The sequence below is a fragment of the Schistocerca nitens genome, chromosome 7 (assembly GCF_023898315.1).
Source record: "Schistocerca nitens isolate TAMUIC-IGC-003100 chromosome 7, iqSchNite1.1, whole genome shotgun sequence".
Lineage (NCBI taxonomy): Eukaryota > Metazoa > Arthropoda > Insecta > Orthoptera > Acrididae > Schistocerca > Schistocerca nitens.
Genome location: NC_064620.1, coordinates 499,776,788 through 499,801,845, shown reverse-complemented (window position 1 = coordinate 499,801,845; position 25,058 = coordinate 499,776,788). Strand labels below are relative to the sequence as shown.

The window sequence follows — 25,058 nt, the reverse complement described above, 5'->3', positions numbered from 1 at the left end:
TACTAGTGATTCTAAGTTTCCGTAGTACTCTAAAATTGATTTGCATGTTGTATGGAAATAGAGGAATGTTTTGGAAGTACACAGAGAGAGACCGGCGCAGAGGAGGCAGTTATTACCATGACCAGCCCCACCAAACACCATTGTGACAACCCACGGTGCTGTCTTGCAGATAGCCAGAAGTTGACATGCTGCAGAGGCAGCTTGCGAAAATGTTTTTTCGAGGTGGAGTCAGGAGGTGTTTTTAGCGAAAGCTGAACGTAGAAATCTGTTTTTTGTGGCAGATTCAGGTGACACTATCTTCTGGGTGAAAAAACAGGCCACCGAACGCGTAGCTCTTACAAAAAATTTTGTTTAATGACATAAGACCTAAACTTTTTCCAGAGTGAAAGAGAACTATGACAGTACCACAGGGAAGCTGCCTCCCTCAATGGCCGCAGTGAGAGACAGGGATAACGATGTATGACTGTTCCAGGGGTTAACCAAGTAAAACATAGAGGATGGGACCATTATCAATGAGGAACATTTCGATTGGCTGGATGATTCAGAGCCCAGCCAGTCAAATATAGCATCTATCGAAAAACGTGAGAAAGTGAAATTTGCTTACAGGTCGCCTTTACACAGGAAGTTCTTCATATTTTCTTCTGGCTTGTTAGTCAGTTTCGGATCTTGTCAGCTCACCTCTCATTTTGAAGAGTGGCTGCTGCCGAACCACCTTTGTCAGCCTCACTCAGCAGCTGACCTAAAGCATTTGGGGGACCTAGAAAATTTTCAGGCCATCTGACATTTAGCCGCAGGAGAGGGCAACTTGTGCTGCCTCTGACCGACGTCGCACTACTCCAGTCACCGACAGCTATGCTGTGGTGACACTGAGCCGCTACTGCGTTAGATGTAGGGAATTTCGACTGATGTTGTAATTTTACAATCTCGGAGCCTCTCTCTGAAGATTGGCTTGGGAAGTCATGAACAATTTGCTTTCAAAATCCACAACAGATATGATGCGTTACCTTCATTAGTTCCATCTAATACCTTCTGTAGTTCTACCTTATACTAACAAGGGAACCTCCCCATCGCACCCCCCTCATATTTAGTTATAAATTGGCACAGTGGATAGGCCTTGATAAACTGAACATAGATCAATTGAGAAAACAGGAAGAAGTTGTGTGGAACTGTGAAAAAATGAGCAAAATATACAAACTGAGTAGTCCATGGGCCACATAGGCAACATCAAGGAGAACGTGAGCTCAGGAGTGCCGTGGTCCCGTGGTAGCGTGAGCAGCTGCAGAAGGAGAGGTCCTTGGTTTAAGTCTTCCCACGAGTGAAAATTTCACTTTCTTTATTTTTGCATAGTTATTATCTGTCCGTTCGTTCATTGACGTCTCTGTTCACTGTAATAAGTTTAGTGTCTGTGTTTTGCGACCGCATCGCAAAACCGTGCGATTAGTAGACGAAAGGACGTGCCTCTCCAATCGGAACCGAAAACATTTGATCGCAAGGTCATAGGTCAACCGATTCCTCCACAGGAAAACACATCTGATATATTCTATACGACACTGGTGACGACATGTGCGTCACATGACAGGAATATGTTGTCGACCCACCTAACTTGTACACTTGGCGAATGGGTAAAAAGATTCTTCTACCTTGCCCGATTTAGGTTTTCTTGTGGATGTGATAATCACTCCCAAAAAAGTGATGAAAACATAAGAGCTTGTCTCATAAACTGAAAATAAAAAATTAAAGTTTTCACTCGATGGAAGATTTGAACCAAGGACCTTTCGTTCCGCAGCTGCTCATGTTACCACGAGACCACGGCACTCCTGCGGACACAGTGTCCTTGATGTTGCTTATCTTCCCATGAACTACTCAGTTTGTATATTTTGCTTATTTTTTCACAGTTCCACACAACTTCTTCTTGTTTTCTCAATTGATCTGTGTTCAGTTTTTCAAGGCCTATCCACTGTGCCAACTTATAACTAAATCTGAGGGGGGTGCGATGGGGAGGTTCCCTTGTAAGCAGTTTCACGACACTTGCACAGTACTCGTACGATGTATTTTCCGTTTCCAGCCCGACCATCTTGTCAGACTCATCAGATTTGTATTCGTGAAGGTTGCCATTATTAATTGTTTACCAAAAATTTGCCACAGGTTCTCATTATCATGTATGAAGAATTAATCATCAGTGAGTGTATTTGAATGCCATTTTGCTTAATTGTTCACTGTCTAACTTTTGATACACAAATAAATACACTCATTTTCAGAAAAAAAACCAGAACATCTTGAACGACTAGAGATAAGACGTTCATATTCACTGAAAATATACATTAGCATGTTCTGCAGAAATGATCAGCATTTGAGACATGTCGGCTCGCGGGTTCAAGGTCGACATCGATATTGCGGTGCAACACCAGCTACCGGTAAAATTGTCTGAGGCTCTCGTTGTCTCTATAAACCTCAGGTAATGGATCAGTGTCACATGAGCAGAGGTGCACGACGCCTTGCAGACATATGCGCGAACCGTACTGTCAGATCAGTGAGTTTGAAAGAGAGTAAATTACTGGCATGAGAGAATGCGATGCATCCATCAGGGAAACTGCAGCTTGCGTGGGACGAAATGTTTCGGCAATGCATCGTGTGTGTACAGAATCGTTCACGGAAGGCGGTAGAACACGATGAGATGGGTCAGGTAGCACCACCCAGACCACTCCTCGACAAGATCGACACCTTATCCGAATGGTATTGCAGATTGGGTCAAATGGCTCTGAGCACTATGGGACTTAACTTCTGAGGTCATCAGTCCCCTAGAACTTAGAACTACTTAGACCTAAGGACATCACACATACCAATGCCCGAGGCAGGATTCGAACCTGCGACCCTAGCGGTCGCGCGGTTCCAGACTGTAGCGCCTAGAACCGCTTGGCCACCCCGGCCGGCGAATAGTATTGCAGAACGGATCTGGGTCCTCTTCGGCTCTGGTGCAACAGCGGGACAGTGTAACACATCGTACACTATCAGGATTGACAGTCCGTCGTCCTTTATTACGGCATGGCTTACACGCGCATCGTCCACACCTCCGCCTACCTTTCACGAATTAGCAGAAACATGCTAGACCGCAACAGTGTGTGCAAGGATGTCACTGGGGACAGGAATGGCATCAGATAGTTTTTCCGAACGAAACCAGGTTGTGTTTGTTTGACAAGGATGGGCGAATTTTGGTTCGCCGTAGACAGGGGGAGCGGCATCACGGCGACCGCATTCCCACAAGACGTACAACGCCAACTCAGAGCCGTGTGGTGTGGGTTGCTATTGGGTATAACCGAAAACCACAGTTGCTGCTCGTCCAGAGCCCTGTGACCAGTGCGACCTACGTGAATGACATCCTGCGTCCCATAGCCATACTTCTTCTGCACAACACCCCAGACGACATTTTTCAGCAAGACAATGCAGTACCAGATGCTGCTGCACGAACACGTGCTTTTTTGGTGTCACGGGCAGTTAGCCTTTTGTCGTGACACGCCAGATCACCAGCCTTGTCGCTAAGCGAAAATGTGTGGGATATGGTGAAAGGACAGGGGCAGCGTGGTCACCCAATGCCAACCACCATAAATGAACTCTGTAGCCAGGTGCATGCACCATGGACTGCTATACCATAGGACGCCATTCGCAACTTATACTAGTCGATGCAATCAAGCATGGAAGAAATTAATACCCCCAATGGCGGATCGTGTGCCTATCAGGCAAAAGAACACCTACTGAACCGAGGTACTATTCCTTTTGTGCAGAACATACTAATGAGCATGTCCTGAGAATATGAACGTCTTATCTCTAATCGTTTAAGATGTTCTGTTTTCTCTGAACATGAGTGTACAAGTAATTTGGACAACTGTATCAATTAACATTTCAGTAACCTTGCCCAACAAGAAGCATTAGCGAGAATTCTAGTAGATATCCAGGTGGATTATCTCAATCATTCTTTTTCCCTATTTGAGTGTTTTAAGTTTCAACCTACCGTTATAGCAGTATTAGTAAATGGCAGTGTTATGGTAGATACGCCAGTTGTTGTCAAACCACCAAAATTAAGCATCTTCTGGTGTGTTTGGTAATTGGAGTTGTAATTACCGGACCAGCCTGCACTGTTGACGTACTGGGATGCGCTTATCCTCATGATGCCAAATGAATAGCTACTTCACTGAGTAGAAGCCGCTCCAGATCACGTAAACTATCAACGGCTGATCTCATGCACTTCCACATCCGCATCCCGTGTCGTCTGAGGATGGCACGGCGCTGTGTCCGTATCGTTGGGGCTTCCTAGAGTTTTAAGGACTGAGCTTAATTTAGTTTATTATGAGAGTATTTTCTGGATTTATTGCCGGCCGGAGTGGCCAAGCGGTTCTAGGCGCTACAGTCTGGAACTGCGTGACCTCTACGGTCGCAGGTTCGAATCCTGCCTCGGGCATGAATGTGTGTGATGTCTTTAGGTTGGTTAGGTTTAAGTAGTTCTAAATTCTAGGTGACTAATGACCACTGCAGGTAAGTCCCATAGTGCTGAGAGCCATTTGAACCATTTTTTGGATTTATTGCATAACTCTTGGGATGCCCTGAGTTTAATTATAGGGAGAGTAATTTCAGATCGTTCAATCGGAAATGTAGCTTTCTTGTTCATTTTAATACCATAAAAAGAAGTACTTTGAATATACTTCTTGAAATTTATTCACCATTCAGGTACAAAAGTAATCCGCTCTAAAAATGCTACGTACAAAAATATCCATCTACTGAGATTCAAAATGTTTTGTGTAGTTTTATCAAATTTACTTTCTTGGACATGACACATTTTCAGATTCACCGAATTAGTTACATCGAAAATGGTAGTGTTGAACCTTGTACCATCTCGAAAAAGTTTCAGCGGCTACCCATATCTGTTTGGTAGCGATGTCTGACAAGGAATCACAGAAAGTGCTGGTTACATTCAGGAGAAGATAGAACTGGTGCTTCTGCATAGAGGAGAAATACAGGAAATTCGGTAAAGTTCAAAATATACTAACCCGTGCACTTGATTTTCGATGGTTTACGATATTGTTACAGAATACATGTGGGATGAAGCCAACAACTTCTGATGTAAAAAATTCGAGCACGGGAATAGGACCAGGCTTATCTTCCTTGCTCATTTTTAAACACTATAAAAACATTTTTGCTGGTTGTATCTAGAATGAACAAGCGCTCAACGCTGAAATGTACGCAGGTGTATCATAGGCTGATGAATACAGGGTAGTGAAAATAAAAGTGTACTTGAAAATATTTCATTCGCCTGAAGAAACGCATCTTAACCCTCCATTACTCGCTCGAAAATCTGTGACATCGTCACTCCCGCGGATGACTGGTGTCATCCACAAAGCAAGCTGTCGATTTGTATACTTTGAACAGTCTTTATGACTGGTTTTATGATTATTTTATTAAATCTAAATATAATACATTTAATATTTGTACACAGTATAATATATTCTAACGTTTGAAACAGTATGCCCATTCGAAGAACAATATCTTCAGCTGGATTACTGGCATTACATGGTCTCTATTGTTGGTTACCGACGTACGGTTCTAAATTCAAAGTGTAAGCAGTTTTTACATGAACCAAAGCAAACACTTTTAACCCATACTTTGCTGGTTTGCTAGGAATATATATGAAAGGGCAGTTCCCTCTAAATGCCAAAAGCCGTTTGTCAACAGTAAGATATTCAGTAGGTGAAAAATATTTTTCGGAATTGTTCGTGAATAGTTCAAGTACCTCTCTGATAGCTCTCATAGCAGCCAATTTCTCAGTCTCTCTGCCAACACCTCTGTCATGAATATTATGAAACCTCAGACATCTCAACAGAAACCTGAATCGGTTTTCACTTATGCATAAATAACATGATTCAAGTCCGTTTCCCTTTGAGTTATCCCACAATTTCGATATACCCTTCCTAAAACATCTCAAAGATCCACATAGATACAACAAACCAATGAAAGCTCTTATCTCTATCGCATCAGTTTCTTTAGCGTCCCTTTCCCTAGAGAAGTTACCACGAACTTAATTAATGTATATATTAGCGCATGTTGCGATAGTGCTTATTATGTTTTCATCCAAGAACAAATTCTGAATTTCTATTTCTGCCTTTTTTATACGAGTTTGATTTTTTGGTCCAGGCAAATGCGTAATAAAATTACGACATCTGCTTCTAACACTAGTACGATATTTATTTTTCCTCCGTTCAGTTGTTCCATCTTTCCCTAAAAAAATGCATCAGCTTTAGTGACTTCTTCCCGTGATTCATATTCACCATTTACTGACACTTCTTGTTCTGTACCTGAATCATGACTGCTTTCATGAACAGAATCCTCAGTCTCTGAGTCAGCGCTATCTCGGTGAGCATCTTCATCACTCAGTTCATTGAACCATTCCAACCATACATTAGGTCGGTCTGCGGTTTTTTGCCTTTGACATTTCTTTAAAAAAAATGTCTCTGAGCACTACGGAACTTAACTGCTGAGGTCATCAGTCCCCTAGAACTTAGAACTACTTAAACTTAACTAACCTAAGGACATCACACACATCCATGCCCGAGGCAGGATTCGAACCCGCGACCGTGGGTCGCGCGGTTCCAGACTGTAGCGCCTAGAACCGCTCTGCCACTCCGGCCGGCCCCCCAGCAGTGCATGAAATTTCTTCCACACTTTAGAAATAAAGAGAATACTAGGTAACATGGAAGGTAACTGCAATCGGTTTAATACGTCTAAATTTACGCACATGAAAGATCGATTGAATCTACGAAAGCAATAAAGTAATACAGACTTACTTTTTTTCAGATTGTGGCAGCAGAGCTCGCGTGGATGACAAGTGTCGTCCAGACTATAATTATAATAATGTTTCATAAACAATCTATCTTTCGTAACTGAAAGCCAACAATGATTGGAGCTAAGTCCGCCCCCGGTAGCTGAGTGGTTAGCGTGACAGAATGTCAATCCTAAGGACCCGGGTCCGATTCCCGGCTGGGTCGGAGATTTTCTCCACTCAGGTACTGTGTGTTGTGTTGTCCTAATCATCATCATCATTTCATCCCCATCGAGGTGCAGGTCGCCGAAGTGGCGGCAACTCGAAAGACCTGCTCCAGGCGAACGGTCTACCCGACGGGAGGCCCTCGCCACACGACATTTTATTTTTATTGGAGCTAAGAGCCGGAGAGTTAACAGAAAGGTACTGAAAATGGCGCGGACTCAGTCCAGCCCTGTCAGACAAAATTGAGCGGGAAAGTCATGTGGATGACGAGTGTAATCCGCGCAAGCAACGGAGGATTAACTTACGTCATCCACTGCCAGAGCAGAAGATGGTAGATCGTCTGTCTTAAGGTACATTACATATTTCTGGATTAACTTTATTATGCCCACTTGGTAAAAGTTAGCTATTATATAGTTGTCCACCTAAAGCGGTTAAGTTCCTTTTGTGGTACTTTAAACGTGGTTTTACTGGTGAAGCAGTTGACGGTTGTAGTGGTGTGCACCCACCTGTGGCCGGCGGTCATGTCGCAGCGGCGCTGCATGACGTGCCAGACCTCCCAGCAGATGGAGGTGTAGGCGGCCGCCATGATGCACGTGGGCACCACCAGGATGAGCACCAGCATGTACAGCTCGTGCAGCCGCCACAGCGCCTCGTGCTCCCAGTCGCGCACGCACCAGAACGCCTGCACCTTCAGGCCCACCGGCAGGTGGATCTGCGCACACCGAGGAACAGTATCGTCAGGCACGAGCTAACTTCTCTACATCTACATTTACATAAATACTCCGCAATTCACAATACGCTGCGTAGCGCAGGGTACCTCTTCTCTCCCTGTTGCACTCCCAAACAGAACGAGGGAAAAATGACTGCCTATATGCCTCTGTACGAACCCTAATCTCTCTTACCTTATCTTTGTGGTCTTTCCACGAAATGTAAGTTGGCGGCAGTATAATTGTACTGCAGTGAGCCTCAAATGCTGGTTCTCTAAATTTCCTCAGTAACGATTCACGAAAAGAACGCCTCCTTTCCTCCAGAGACTCCCACCCGAGTTCCTGAAGCATTTCCGTAACACTCGCGTGACAACTAGTAACAAATCTAGCAGTCCGCCTCTGAATTGCTTCTATGTCCTCCCTCAATCCGACCTGATAGGAATCCCAAACGCTCGAGCAGTACTCAAGAATAGGTCGTATTAGTGTTTTATAAGCGGTCTCCTTTACAGATGAACCACATCTTCCCAAAATTCTACCAATGAACCGAAGACGACTATCCGCCCTCCCCACAACTGCCATTACATGCTTGTCCCACTTCATATCGCTCTGCAATGTTACGCCCAAACATTTAATCGACGTGACTGTGTCAAGCGCAACACTACTAATGGAGTATTCAAACATTACGGGATTCTTTTTCCTATTCATCTGCATTAATTTAAATTTATCAATATTTAGAGTTAGCTGCCATTCTTTACACCAATCACAAATCCTGTCCAAGTCATCTTGTATCCTCCTACAGTCACTCAACGACGACACCTTCCCGTACACCACAGCATCATCAGCGAACAGCCGCACATTGCTATCCACCCTATCCAAAAGATCATTTATGTAGATAGAAAACAACAGCGGACATACCACACTTCCCTGGGGAACTCCAGATGATACCCTCACCTCCGATGAACACTCACCATCGAGGACAACCAACGTACTGGGTTCTATTACTTAAGAAGTCTTCGAGCCACTCACATACTTGGGAACCAATCCCATATGCTCGTACCTTAGTTAGGAGTCTGCTTTGGGGCACCGAGTCAAACGCTTTCCGGAAGTCAAGGAATATGGCATCTGTCTGATACCTTTCATCCATGGTTCGCAAGATATCATGTGAAAAAAGGGCGAGTTGCGTTTCGCAGGAGCGATGCTTTCTAAAGCCATGCTGATGCATGGACAGCAACTTCTCGATGGTCAAATACAGCTCGAGGTGGATTAGAGAACTCATCACTGATCAGGCCTGAGTGCACTGCAAGAAAGCAAGCGCGGAAGTGTCACGGAGATGTTCAGCCAACTCCAGACGCTACAACTTTTCAATGACGTGTTACATGATAGTATGCTGTTTCTACATTGCCAACGTAGAAATACATGTCAGTTTTATGCCATAATTACACTTTCAGTATTAATGGTTCTCTGTTTTTGTTTACGTTCAGTCAAAGATATTGGTAAAGATATTCTGTTCCTTCACTTTACCACTAATAAAAAAGTATGTTGTTATTGTTACCTTTGCAGTACAACTGTAGTATCTTTGATATAACTTGAATTCCGAGGGTTTCTTCCACTTTAAGTGCTCGTCTTGTTTTTCCTGTGATGTCTGTCCATTTCAGAAGAGACATGATTGTCAGGCCGTACTGACCCTACCACTTAACTTAGAAGATAGATTACGGAAAGGCAAACCTACATTTCTAGCATTTGCAGACTTAGAGACAGCGTTTGACACTGTTGACTGGAACAGACTCTTTCAAATTCTGAAGGTGCCAGGGGTAAAATACAGGGAGCGATAGGCTATTTACAGTTTGTACAGAAACCAGATGGCAATTATAAGAGTCGAGGGACATGAAGGGGAAGCAGTGGTTGGGAAGGGAGTGAGGCAGGGTTGTAGCCTCTCCCCGATGTTATTCAACCTGTGTATTGAGCAAGCACTAAAGGAAACAAAAGAAAAATTCGGTGTAGGTATTAAAATCCATGGAGAAGAAATAAAAACGCTGAGGTTCGCGCGATGACATCTTAATTGTGTCAGAGACAGCAAATGACTTAGAAGAGCAGTTGACGGAATGGACAGTGTCTTGAAAGGAGGATATAAGATGAACATCAACAAAAGCAAAAGGAGGATAATGGAATGTAGTCGAATTAAATCGGGTGATGCTGAGGGAATTAGATTAGAAAAAGGGACATTTAAAGTAGTAAAGGAGTTTTGCTATTTGGGGAGCAAATTAACTGATGATGGTCGAAGTAGAGAGGATATGAAATGTAGACTGGCAATGGCAAGGAAAGCGTTTCTGAAGAAGAGAAATTTGTTAACATCGAGAATAGATTTAAATGTCAGGAAGTCGTTTCTGAAAGTATTTGTATGGAGTGTAGCCGTGTATGGAAGTGAAACATGGACGATAAATAGTTTGGACAAGAAGAGAACAGAAGCTTTCGAAAAATGGTGCTACAGAAGAATGCTGAAGATTACTTGGGTAGATAACATAACTAATGAGGAGGTATTGAATAGAATTAGGGAGTCTGTGGCACAATTTGACTAGAAGAAAGGATCGGTTGGCAGGACATGTTCTAAGGCATCAAGGGCTCACCAATTTATTACGAGGGCAGTTCGATAAGTAATGCAACAGATTTTTTTCTGAAACAGGGGTTGTTTTATTCAGCATTGAAATACACCAGGTTATTCCCCAATCTTTTAGCTACACAACACTATTTTTCAACGTAATCTCCATTCAATGCTATGGCCTTACGCCACCTTGAAATGAGGGCCTGTATGCCTGCACGGTACCATTCCACTGGTCGATGTCGGAGCCAACGTCGTACTGCATCAATAACTTCTTCATCATCCGCGTAGTGCCTCCCACGGATTGCGTCCTTCATTGGGCCAAACATATGGACATCCGACGGTGCGAGATTGGGGCTGTAGGGTGCATGAGGAAGAACAGTCCACTGAAGTTTTGTGAGCTCCTCTCGGGTGCGAAGACTTGTGTGAGGTCTTGCGTTGTCATGAAGAAGGAGAAGTTCGTTCAGATTTTTGTGCCTATGAACACGCTGATGTCGTTTCTTCAATTTCTGAAGAGTAGCACAATACTCTTCACAGTTGATCGTTTGACCATGGGGAAGGACATCGAACAGAATAACCCCTTCAGCGTCCCAGAAGACTGTAACCATGACTTTACTGGCTGAGGGTATGGCTTTAAACGTTTTCTTGGTAGGGGAGTGGGTGTGGCGCCATTCCATTGATTGCCGTTTTGTTTCAGGTTCGAAGTGATGAACCCATATTTCATCGCCTGTAACAATCTTTGACAAGAAATTGTCACCCTCAGCCACATGACAAGCAAGCAATTCCGCACAGATGGTTTTCCTTTGCTCTTTATGGTGTTCGGTTAGACAACGAGGGACCCAGCGGGAACAAACCTTTGAATATCCCAACTGGTGAACAATTGTGACAGCACTACCAACAGAGATGTCAAGTTGAGCACTGAGTTGTTTGATGGTGATCCGTCGATCATCTCGAACGAGTGTGTTAGCACGCTCCGCCATTGCAGGAGTAACAGCTGTGCACGGCCGGCCCGCACGCGGGAGACCAGACAGTCTTGCTTGACCTTGCGGCGATGATGACACACGCTTTGCCCAACGACTCACCGTGCTTTTGTCCACTGCCAGACCACCGTAGACATTCTACGAGCGCTTATGAATATCTGAGATGCCCTGGTTTTCCGCCAAAAGAAACTCGATCACTGCCCGTTGTTTGCAACGCACATACGTTACAGACGCCATTTTAACAGCTCCGTACAGCGCTGCCACCTGTCGGAAGGCAATGAAACTATACGAGACGATGCTGGAATGTTTGAAAATATTCCACAAGAAATTTCCGGTTTTTTCAACCAAAATTGGCCGAGAAAAAAATGTGTTGCATTACTTATTGAACTGCCCTCGTATTTGAGGGCAGCGTGGAGGGTAAAAATCGTAGAGGGAGACCAAGAGATGAATACACTAAGCAGATTCAGAAGGACGTAGGTTGCAGTAGGTACTGGGAGACGAAGAAGCTTGCACAGGATAGAATGGCATGGAGAGCTGCATCAAACCAGTCTCAGGACTGAAGACCACAACAACAACAATATGACTGTCAGTATTTTAAGACAAATTATCTCAAGTATTAGTACAATTTCACTGGATAATTTAGGTATCGTTCAGCTTCAAACGAAAATGGGATGCTTTTAACTAATTTTTTGTATCTTGTAAGTACGAAAAGGTAAATCTGTAGCTATATATTTGTTGAGTTTTGCTATTTTTGTATGCATTGTACTTCCATAATTTTTTTAATGTTAACGTTGGTAGACATCCTGGGTGCAGTGACCTTTATTTGGACCCCAGGCCATGTCGGGATACCGTGCACTGAACATGTTGACCGCCTGGCCAAACAGGCCACCAGTGAACCATCTCTGGAGATTGGTCTCCCGGAGACCGATTTGCGAGCAGTCTTCAGCCGAAAAGTTCTCGCGATCTGGGACACTGAATGGCGCACCCTGAGCACACCAAATAAACTCCGTTCTATCAAGGAGTCGACGAATGTGTGGCGGTCATTCATGCGAGCCTCTCGCAGGGAATCAGTTGTCCTTTGCCGGATGCACATTGGCCATACGTGGCTAACACATGGCTACCTTCTCCGTCGCGAGGACCCACCTCGGTGCCACTGTGGCTCCCTTCTCACTGCCCTCCACAACCTGCTGCACTGCCCAATTTTAGCCGCTTTACGGCGAACTTTTAACCTTCCCAGCACTTACCTTCGGGGTTGGGCGACGATGCCTCAACATCAGATTTAGTTTTACGTTTTATTCATGACGGGGATTTTTATCGTACCGTCTAGGGGTGGGCGTTTGGCCTTCTTTCTGGGGCCTCCACCCTCCCTCCCTTTTAACTCTGTCACCCTTTGTTTGCATTCGTTTGCCTTTGTGTTCGTCTTTTCCCTACATGTGTTCATCCCGCCTTCCCTTTTTGTGGTGGACATTTTAATGTGTTGCAGAGCGGCTGGCTCATCCTCTTTTACTCTTGTGATCAGCCAGCCCAGACCAATTGCCCTGTTTTTTAATGCCGTTTTCTACTTTTCCTTATGTTGTACGTTTTTTCCTCGTTTTTTGTTCATGCCATTCGTTTTATTTTTTCGTGTGGTTCCATATTCCTTTTCCCCCTTTTACTTTCCCAGCCGTACTTTGCGACTTGTTTCACGCTGAGCCGCCTTGTTTGCGTCAGGAACAAGGGACTGAGGTCCCTGTAGTTTGGTCCCTTTATCCCTCAAACCAAACAACCAACCAACCAACATCCTGGGTGATGGTTACTAACCGAAACCAATAAATGAGTGTTGGGACAAATAAAAAGCTGTTGGTTAAAACGATTATCTAAAATACCTTACGGGTGTTTGAACCTCAACTTTTGGACACGCTACGAGAGAGCTGTTGTGCATCACGACGTGGCTTACTGTTGACATGCTGAGAGTTTACGTTCCGAGAACGAAAAATTAGAAGAGTTCAAGCTAACACGGAGGCTTACCACCAATTTTTCTTCCTGCGAAACATTCACGACTAGAACACGAAATGGGAGAAGTGACCGTAAGGTGGATTGCTGAGTCAATATGTAGATCTTGAGCTAGACTGTGTAACGGATAAGTGTGAAGGTGTTCGCAGTGGTGGGTTCAGTCAAAGTATTCACAGGCAGCAGCACAAGCTCAAAATAGTCGTGGCTTTAGTAGAAATTTGTCAAAATGCTTCTACTTTTTGCTCAAGTTTTGGTACGTAGGACATCCGCAACTGAGGTGCATTATAATTTATGTACAGAGATCCGCGGCGGAAAATTTCCGCCAACATGCAAAATGATTGGAACTCTTATACAGACTGGTCCGACCCCATGTTATGTATTACCACATACTATAACTTCATACACCCGAAGATGGGATATTAAAATATCGAAACCAATCGTGGTTTCAATAAATGTTAGTACATCTAAAGCGGATCGCTCTCAAGTAACTTGTTTTTTTTTTTGTTGTTGCTAAAATTGTTCATTCACACAACCATCCTTTCCTTATTTGTTTCTGCCCATAAGCCAATAGAATCTTTCGGAGAGCTCTTTCTCTGTCATTACCAATCGCACAACTCATCGTTAAAACGATTTGTCCCATTTCCAAGTTGTATTCCAAGTCAATATTGAATGTTCTAGAACAGTGATCATCAAACATGTTTTCTCGAGAGCAGATACACTACTGCTGTGGGGCGGACAGTTGTTATTGTTAATTCGTAAACTGCATGAATTAATATGTAATGAGCCCCGAATAGACTAGCTACAGTCCCCAAGTACTCATCGTCAAATGTCGACACGATTCGCAACACATCGTGTCGACTACTCTCTGTTTCAGGTTGATTCCCCCCTTAGCGACACCAAAGCTGTGACATTGTAATCGTTTTAAGAACTGTCCTGGGTTGTCTGTGTGAGTGGCTGATTAATTAATTAATAACAGTAAAGCACTTTGATTTAAAGGCATTACTCAGTATAAGACTTAATCACAAGTGCTTACTGAATGCTTCGAATGTCATTTTATTGTATACTCTGCGTTGAATGACAACTTCCTTAATTTAATTTCATGTTTCTTGCTACAAATAGACTGTGTGATCAAAAGTATCCGGATACCAGGCTGAAAATGACTTACAAGTTCGCGGCGACCTCCGTCGATAATGGTGGATTTCAACATAGTGTTGGCTCCACCCTTGGGCTTGATGACAGCTTCCTCTCTCGCAAGCATACGTTCAATCAGATACTGGAAGATTTTTCTTGGGGAATGGCAGCCCATTCCTAACGGAGTGCTGCACTGAGGAGAGGTATCTACGAGGTGCGGCTAGAAAAAAACCGGACTGATGCTGGAAAAAAACATTTATTTACAATTATTTACAATTTCATGTTATCTCCTTCAATGTACTCTCCTCCTCGGTCTCTACACCGCTCCATACGAATTTTCCACTGTTCATAGCAATGCTGCAGATCATTTTCGGTAAGTCCATACATTACTTCCGTCCCTTTTTCTTTTACTGCTTCAACAGTCTCAAATCTAGTTCCTTTCAAAGCTGACTTGACTTTAGGGAAAAGTAAAAAGTCACAGGGGGCCAAATCAGGTGAGTAGGGTGGATGATCTAAGATGGGAATGTTGTGTTTTGCCAAAAACGTCTTCACTGACAACGCACTGTGAGCTGGGGCATTGTCTTGGTGAAGGATCCATGACTTTTTTCTCCACAAATCGTTCCGTTTTCTCCGTACTCGCTCACGTAGGGTAGGCAGGACGCTAATGTAGTAATGCTGATTCACTGTTTGTCCCTCTGGTACCCAATCAATGTGCACAATCCCTTTGATGTCAAAAAAAAAAAATAATCATCATTGCCTTGAATTTCGATTTTGACATTCGTGCTTTTTTTGTCGTGGAGAACCAGGAGTTTTCCAATGCATCTATTGGCGTTTAGTTTCGGGATCGTAAGTAAAAAACCACGATTCATCGCAAGTAATAACATTTTGTAAGAAGGTGGGATCACTTTCAATGTTTTCCAGGATGTCAGAACAAATCATTCTTCGGCGTTCCTTCTGTTCAATTGTGAGACACTTTGGAACCATTTCTGAACACACTTTGTTCATGTTGAAACTTTCATGAAGAATCTGCCTAACACTTTCCTTGTCAACTCCTGTTAACTCAGACACTGCTCTGATTGTTAAACGGCGATCTTGTCGAACAAGTTTACCGATTTTTTCAATGTTTGCATCAGTTTTTGCTGACAATGGTCTGCCAGTGCGAATGTCATCACTGGTGTCTTCGCGGCCATCTTTAAATCGTTTAAACCACTCAAACACTTGTGTTCGCGATAAACAATCATCGCCGTACACTTGTTGTAACATTACAAACGTTTCACTTGCAGATTTTCCTAGTTTGAAACAAAATTTGATGTTAACACGCTGTTCTTTCTGTACACTCGACATTTTCCGACGCACAGACAAAACGTCAACTACTTAAAACAGACGCCACGGGCAGACTGTGTGCAGGAGGCAGATGAAACTCGAGCAATAGGCGAAGCGAGAGTCACGTGACAGGCCACGCGACTTTCAGCCTTATTGCATTCGTTTTATTGTTTCACCGGTACTAATCCGGTTTTTTTCTAGCCACACCTCTTATGTCGGTCGGTGAGGCTGGGCACGAATTCGGCGTTCCGAAACATCCCAAAGGTGTTCTACAGGATTCAGGTCAGGACTCTCTGCAGGTCAGTCCATTACAGGCATGTTATTGTCGTATAATAACTCCGCCACGGGCCGTGCATTATGAACAGTTGCTCGATCGTCTTGGAAGATATAATGATCATCCCCGAATTGCTCTTCAACAGTGGGAAGCATCAATATAGGCCCGTGTTGTGATAGTGCCACGCAAAACACGACCACACCGTAACACCACCGCCTCCAAATTTTACTGTTGGCACTACACAAGCTGGCAGATGACGTTCAGCGGGGATTCGTCATACCCACACCCTGGCATCGGATCGCCACATTGTGTACCGTGATTCGTCACTCTACACAACGTTTTTCCACTGTTCAGTCGTCCACTGTTTACCCTCCTTACATCAAGTGAGGCGTCGTTTCGCATTTACCGGCGTGATGTGTGGCTTATGAGCAGCCGCCCAACCATGAAATCCAAGTTTCCTCACCTCCCGCCTAACTGTCACAGTACTTGCAGTGGATCCTGATGTAAATTCCTTTGTGATGGTCTGGAAAGATGTCTGCCTATTACACATTACGACCCCCTTCAACTGTCGACGGTCTCTGTCAGTCAACAGACGAGATCGGCCTGTATGCTTTTGTGCTGTACGTGTCCATGTTTCCACTTTACTATCACATCGGAAACAGCGGACCAAGGGACACCCAATCACATGAGCACGTTCGAAGTCCGTGAGTTCCGCGGAGCGCCCCATTCTACTCTCTCACGGTGTCTAATGACTACTGTGGTCGTTGAAATGCAGTACCTGGCAGTATGTGGCAGAATAATGCACCTAATATGAAAAACATATTTTTTGGGGCTGTTCAAATCAAATGGTTCTAAGCACTATGGGACTTAACATCGAGGTCATCAGTCCCCTAGACTTAGAACTACTTAAACGTAACTATCCTAAGGACATCACACACATCCATGCCCGGGGCAGGATCCGAACCCGCGACCGTAGCAGCAGCGCGGTTCCGGACTGAAGCGCATAGAGCCGCTCGGCCAAAGCGGCCGCCGTTTGGGTATGCCTGGATACTTTTGGTCACATAGTGTTTCTACCTCAGTTGCAGATAGTCGTCTCTGTAATGCACAGTCACGAATCTGTGTTACCTCCGTGTCAAACTCTAAGCCGTAACAGATTATCGGTACGAGTCGCGCACTCCCGTTAGTTGTGAGTACTGGAAGGCAAGGAATAAAAAAATTCCCCTCTCTCAGTGGCCGCGCTGCTTACCTCTCTGCACCTAGGTAACTTAACTTACTTCACGACTGCATTCACCAGCTTCAGCTAAAATTAAGCAAATCCTTGAATGTTGCTGTCTCAGTAAGTATTTTTGTTTATTACTGAGGACGAAAATTACTCTCTCTTCATAGGGAAAACTTGTATTAATTAATGTTGCATTATCGATGAGAGCTGATTACAAGTTTTTGGGTCACTTAAGTAATTAAAAAATTGACTTATAATCTGAGTCCCCTATTAATCATTTTAGAAGCATTTCCTAAGTCGATAAATCGAAGACACTAAGGGTACCGTTTTAAAAATATACGGTGAAATTAAGATAATAATGACGAATGTCTATAAGTAGACCAACAATAAATACAGTTATAGATAAAATGAGATCAAGGAAATGCAATCAAAACCTACCTGGAACTACGATCTACTAGAGACAATGTAAACAATGATATAAAAATCTTACGGCATGGATCGTACGACTAGCGGAAAACATGCTTCCACTGGTTCCTAGAAATGCCACATTGCTCTCGCTCAGCGCAAAGCCCTGCAGTTGTTTGGCTAACTTGCCCATAACACCATCTGACTCGCTGTTGCCCGCCGTGTTACTAGTTTTGAATACTGGCTGATTAAAACATATACTTCCGCACGATTCTCATCCTCTTTTTTGTGATTTCCAAACATTGCTCAACTTCTTCGTTCCACTGGAGAGAGGCCAACCGAATAGTTTTACCGACGGGCCTTGGCACACTCCGCGCATAGTATTCTGCAAGCTTCCAAAACGTTTCCATATATATTCCTGATATTTTATTGCATTCTATGACCCTGACCTGTTACAAGTGCAGGAAAATCTCTTGCGCAGGCGTTTACAGGCTCACGGAGCTCTCCATGGCCTAAGCCAACACCACTTCGGCTTCGGAGAGAGAAAGTCGATTAAAGAGGCCATCGACCAAGCTTTACAAATTACCAACAACACCAGGGCTAAGTATGCAGTGAGAATTATGAACGACATTGCGGATGCCTTTGATAATCCATGGTGGCCCGCAGTGTTCAAGAGACTCATACAACTTGAGGTACTCGAAACACTGACCACAGTCCACTAGACTACTGTAAGAACAGAGTGGCCGAATGGCAAACGTACGATCTAAAAGTAATCAAACGAATTACAAAATATGCCCCCAGGTTTCGATATATGGCCCCATCTTCTGGGACATCACTATTGAACCTCTCGTGCAACAACTAGAGGGAACAATAATGACAGATGTGGTCGCACACGCAGACTACCTTTTGGCTGTAGTGTCTGCTAATAATACGTTCCAGCTAGAAGGAAGAGCATGTGGAACACTCTAAACAGTAACACAACTCAAGACAGCCGATAACAAAACAACATACACTTTACTAAAAGGGACTCTCCAGAGAAACTCTAGTTTTAAAATAGGGGACAGAAACAATTAACGAGCAATCACCACATGCTGTCTTGGGGTACACATAGACGAACAGAAAAATTTCCGTGAACACATGTGCATTGTCACAAATAAAGCAAAGAAAATACTATAAAAACCAAGAAAACTACATTAAGAACAATTTGAACTCCGCTTGTCGGTAACAAGGATATAGAGCATTGTGCACTCTTCGTATCGGTACTTAGCTTCGCCGCCAACACATTGGCTCCCGGGTTGAGCCTATCAACAAACCGGACCCTCATCAGACGAGGGCAAAGGAGCGGCTTACTTAGACTATCGGGAGCTTTCGACAGCACCTCAGTGGAATCACTCTGTCTGGTGCTCGGAATCTACCCAACAGAATTACGATAAGATATGGAGCGGCTATGTAGTAGCTTAAGGTGGGAAGGCACGACCAGGTTCGAAAGATAACTGGAGTACCAATTGATACGACGCGCCAATTAAAAAACTGGAAGATACATAGATGGCAAGGTGAGTGGGACCCAAGTGATAAGGGCGGCAGGCCACACCAATTCTTTCCCGATGCAAGGGAGAGACTAAAACTCAGACAAATGGATCCCAGCCGCGGTGTGGTCCACTTCTTAACGGGACACGGCACTTATCCCACGCACTTAAACCGCGTAAGTCTGGGGTAGACGCCAACATGCACTTGTGGGGAAGAAGGCTCTCCAGAACACATCGTCATTTTCTGCGGACAATATACCTACATCAGACACACATTACACTTAAACCCTATCATTGTTCATGAGATCATACACGCAATCCTCAGGGACCAAGACCATTGGACCACGTTGAGCACGCTCTTTGACAATATACCCAAAGTATGTCTATATGCATAGATGAGAAGGAATCCAGAGGGTAGAAAACAACACTGATACCGAAATGGAATGAGGTGACACGACTGAAAACGAAGAAATACACTCAACACAAACAGCGAAAAAAATAACATTAATCTCAAGAACTCTGTAACCAAGCATAAAAACAACATACTGACAATATAATGCAAAGGCAATTTTTAAAGGTTAAGGTTTAGTTACTAGGAAATCTACAGTAGATAAAGAGCTGTGATTTGCCTTCATTGGCTTGATGGACAATTGCAAGACACTCACCGTCATACACCTTTGGTGGAGGGACATTTTTCCACTACCATCTATCCTATCTTCTGTTTTTATTTTCCAAAATATAGTCAATTTTATAAATGTTTATTATCTATTATTTCTCGTTCTTAAATACAAGAATCCTGTTTATTTTAGAAAAAAGAATCCGTATTTATAATATGTTTTAAAGATATAAAATGTCATAACCTCTTTTCTGCTTCCTAAATCCCTCTCTTGTATTCGTAAATCGTTAATTTTAATATTTTCGTTTCTTAATTACTTTTAATTCTAAAGTATTTAAAACTGCAATATGACTAATCCTTATTAAACGTCATAAATAACAAATAAGCTGCACATTCAGTGCATGTACGATTTCGTATTGCGAAAGTACGACCTGTCTTAGTAACAAGGTGGCAGATCGTTTGTAAATGGTACCAAACAAAATACACTCCTGGAAATGGAAAAAAGAACACATTGACACCGGTGTGTCAGACCCACCATACTTGCTCCGGACACTGCGAGAGGGCTGTACAAGCAATGATCACACGCACGGCACAGCGGACACACCAGGAACCGCGGTGTTGGCCGTGGAATGGCGCTAGCTGCGCAGCATTTGTGCACCGCCGCCGTCAGTGTCAGCCAGTTGGCCGTGGCATACGGAGCTCCATCGCAGTCTTTAACACTGGTAGCATGCCGCGACAGCGTGGACGTGAACCGTATGTGCAGTTGACGGACTTTGAGCGAGGGCGTATAGTGGGCATGCGGGAGGCCGGGTGGACGTACCGCCGAATTGCTCAACACGTGGGGCGTGAGGTCTCCACAGTACATCGATGTTGTCGCCAGTGGTCGGCGGAAGGTGCACGTGCCCGTCGACCTGGGACCGGACCGCAGCGACGCACGGATGCACGCCAAGACCGTAGGATCCTACGCAGTGCCGTAGGGGACCGCACCGCCACTTCCCAGCAAATTAGGGACACTGTTGCTCCTGGTGTATCGGCGAGGACCATTCGCAACCGTCTCCATGAAGCTGGGCTACGGTCCCGCACACCGTTAGGCCGTCTTCCGCTCACGCCCCAACATCGTGCAGCCCGCCGCCAGTGGTGTCGCGACAGGCGTGAATGGAGGGACGAATGGAGACGTGTCGTCTTGAGCGATGAGAGTCGCTTCTGCCTTGGTGCCAATGATGGTCGTATGCGTGTTTGGCGCCGTGCAGGTGAGCGCCACAATCAGGACTGCATACGACCGAGGCACACAGGGCCAACACCCGGCATCATGGTGTGGGGAGCGATCTCCTACACTGGCCGTACACCACTGGTGATCGTCCAGGGGACACTGAATAGTGCACGGTACATCCAAACCGTCATCGAACCCATCGTTCTACCATTCCTAGACCGGCAAGGGAACTTGCTGTTCCAACAGGACTATGCACGTCCGCATGTATCCCGTGCCACCCAACGTGCTCTAGAAGGTGTAAGTCAACTACCCTGGCCAGCAAGATCTCCGGATCTGTCCCTCATTGAGCATGTTTGGGACTGGATGAAGCGTCGTCTCACGCGGTCTGCACGTCCAGCACGAACGCTGGTCCAACTGAGGCGCCAGGTGGAAATGGCATGGCAAGCCGTTCCACAGGACTACATCCAGCATCTCTACGATCGTCTCCATGGGAGAATAGCAGCCTGCATTGCTGCGAAAGGTGGATATACACTGTACTAGTGCCGACATTGTGCATGCTCTGTTGCCTGTGTCTATGTGCCTGTGGTTCTGTCAGTGTGATCATGTGATGTATCTGACCCCCAGGAATGTGTCAATAAAGTTTCCCCTTCCTGGGACAATGAATTCACGGTGTTCTTATTTCAATTTCCAGGAGTGTAAAATAAAAATGTTACAGTGATATAACCTACGACAGTTTATAAACTGAACATAGACATGTAGATGCACAGTATGAAATATAAGTGCTAAAGGTATACATGCACCGACTCCTATGGACTTCCGAAGTTTCCATCGTTTCGGAACGCTGACATATTGTTCATGTCAGTGCAGGTGGATGCCCTCCGCAGTATACATCGACAGATGGGTAGCTGGCCACGCTTGGAGTGGTATACGATGCTAAACCAAGACGGCAAAGATATTTAAATAGCCAGTCATGAGACTGGAAAAGTCTGTAAGATTTCCGGACCAGCCACAGTCAGAGAAATTGTAACACGTATTTGAGAATATGGTTGTTGAAAGTAGAATTTTCTGGTTTGTTAGTCCGCATCTTGTTGCACTTTCTTCACACACAATCAATGTTTCGAGTAGAGGTTAGAAATGATCTCTGTACACTCGCATTAAAGTTGCCAGTGAGTCTCTCAACTCGCTGTCGTCTTAAGCCTGGAGACTCCACCCGCCACCTCCGCCCCTGCGCATTCAACAGAAACCCGTCGCTTGAGTCTGTTGTCGGGTACTAGTGGAATGTATCCGCGTAGAAAGTACACAGTTGTTTGACATAACGACTTTTATTTACCAATAATTATATATCTGTTAGGAGTGAATATTGTTCTCTTTATACAGGGTGATTTTTTCCTCCGTTTACAGCTGTAGGGACTGATGGATGAGAGGATACGGAACAAACAGGGGCTAGTGAACTTCCGTCCTGGAATGCACGGTTTCCATGCTACAGACCATTTATCTATCCGTACATTGTTACAGAGACTGCGGTTTAATACGTGCTGTACCATGCAGACACAGTTACAGCTTGTGTTGAAAATGGTTTCCATGTGCCTTAACGCATGCGCGTACACGCAGTAGCATGTTCTGCCCCACATGTTTCACATCGGCCTGAGCGCATCCGAACAGTGTCAAGGGCAGCATGAATACGGTGCTCCAGTGTCTCCACATCTGGAATGGGCTCTGCATACACGATACTTTTGAGATGGACCCATGACCATAAATCGCACGGACTGAGATCCGTTGAACGAATAGGCCGTGCAGCTGGACCCGGTCGTCTGATCCAGCGACCAGGGATGATACGATTGAGACGCGTCCCGACGTTAACGGAAAAGCGGGCTAGTGCACCATCGTGTAGCAGCCACATAATCATCAATGGCACTTCTTCCAGCGGGGGAGGCAAAGTCACCCGCAAGAAACGCCGATAGTTCCGGCCTGTTAGGCGACGTGGAAGGAAGAATGTTCCCAAAATACGGTCGCCAGTAATCCCGGCTCACACATGCCGCCCAAAGATGACTGTTATGAAAGTTGAAGATACCATTCCGTGTAACGGTCGGCGGGATGGGTCTCCTGATACAACCTTGCTGACCTCCGCCCGTTGCCACTCGGGTTTCCGTAAGTAAACATGTCGGCAAGCTCTCGATTCGAATACGCAACCATTGTGTACAAACTCATAAGCAAGAGAAGTGAATCTGACACAACATTACCAAGTACTATGGCAGGAGAGGGCGTTAGGGCATGACTTATGAGGAACAGTACCACCCTCTAGCAGGAAACCATGCATACAGTAACTACGGCTGCATGGTGCAGCGCGTATCAGACGGCAGTCTCTGTAACAAAGTATGATTGAATAAGTGGTCTCTAGGATGGAAATCGTGCATTTCCGGTCATAAGTTCATTGGCCCTTTTTTCTTCCATATCCACTCATCGATGAATCTCAAGAGTTTGTACACAGTGGAAAAAATCGCGCTTTATATACTAGTGGTCGAAACTGCGTGAAAAACTTTCAAGGGTGTTGCAGCGTAGGTTGTGCTCCGAAGTAATTGTTGAGAAAGAAATTCGATACGTAGCGCCTTTACCGAGTAAATTAGCGACGAAATTAGCCAATCAAGCCGTTGCGCGCAAGTTCAAGCGGCCTGTCAGATACAGTTAGTGTCAGTTTTCTTATAGCGTACATGACAGCGCAAGAGACTGTCTAGTTTTTCGCTCGTGTTCGATCCTAATTACCGTCCCATGTCTAACTTTTGTAACGCTCTCTTGTATAGTTTTAGAAAACCAAACGAAGAACACATTTGGCGACACCGTCTCTGGTGGGCCATTCGAATTTGGGCGCGCAACAGTCTGACTGGCTGACGTCAACGTTAAAAAACCCGAAAACGGCGCAACGTATCAAATTTTTTTCTTAACAATTATTTCTCAGGGCAACGTTCCCCGTAACACCCAAACAAGCTTTTCAGGCTGGTTCTGACTACCTTGTATATTCAAGGTGTTTCCGAGGTGATGTTATAAACTTTCAGGGATAATGGAGAAGGGTAAATATACCAATGTAGGGTAAGGGACCCTGCTCCGGAAAGGACGACGTCTTATGCTGCAAGCTCTTTCCTTTTTGTACTTTTGGAGGAGGTAGCACGGACCGAAACAAGAAAAAATATTCGGTAAACATGGATTCTAAAGTGAATATCGTACAAGTAACGAGCATTTATTCGTCTTTGTTACTGTGAAAAACGCATCTCTTCTAATGAACAAGGCCGTATAGCTCCTAAGGTATGCATTGTAGAGCTCGTGTTTATTAGATATTTTTCTTACTTTGGTCGGTCGTATCTCCTTACAAAGAGCTTGCAAGAGGTCCACTGTAAGAGTTATTAGAACGATTCTCTCTTATAACTTTCGACTCAGTCATTTCCGGACCAGGGTCCTTTACCTGTAATTGATACATTTTCTTTTCTGCATCATCCTTGAAGGTTTGTAGCATCTTCACTAAATTACTCTACACAGAGTCGTTAGGGTCATTTTCTTTGAAGTTTCAGCAGATAAATGCAATTTCGTTTTTGCCGTTTGTAGCTAGAATCAGCCAGAACAAGTACTGCTCATCACTTCTTTCATGTGATGCCCTTTGTCGACGGAAAGCGTCAGCTTCATTCCCGTTTCCAACAAAATGGTTTTTAAAATTGGAAATTTTACGTGGCCATTCGACGGAGCGGTCGTCGCTGATTACACTAGTGTGATATTCGTTTCATCGATATGTATCAATAGGGAAGGAAAACACAATGGACATCCTGTACTCCAGGAGCGACTGAGCAGCGCTACTATATGGCTGTAGCTGTCAGCGTGGGCCAACACCGTGCTGTTCTGGTTATTCTTCGTGGTTTACTGTTCCGGTTTATACATTTTGATGATACGAATATCGCACTGGATTAATTCTGGACCAGTTTATCGAAAGGCCAAGAAAAATACCACTCTGTTAGGAAGCAGGCTGCATCGCCTTGTGTGGTCCGTATCCTTGTATCCTTCTAGCA

At 44.5% G+C, this 25,058-nt stretch overlaps 1 protein-coding gene across 1 annotated transcript in view; it reads right to left on the bottom strand.

The window, feature by feature from the left end:
* The window catches only part of LOC126195706 (gastrin/cholecystokinin type B receptor-like), a 343,046-nt gene that overhangs the window by 95,900 nt on the left and 222,088 nt on the right, over positions 1-25,058 (bottom strand). Inside the window, exon 4 of the mRNA XM_049934335.1 lies at positions 7,540-7,742. Coding sequence (XP_049790292.1) covers positions 7,540-7,742 — 203 coding nt within the window. The remainder of the gene's footprint in view (positions 1-7,539; positions 7,743-25,058) is intronic.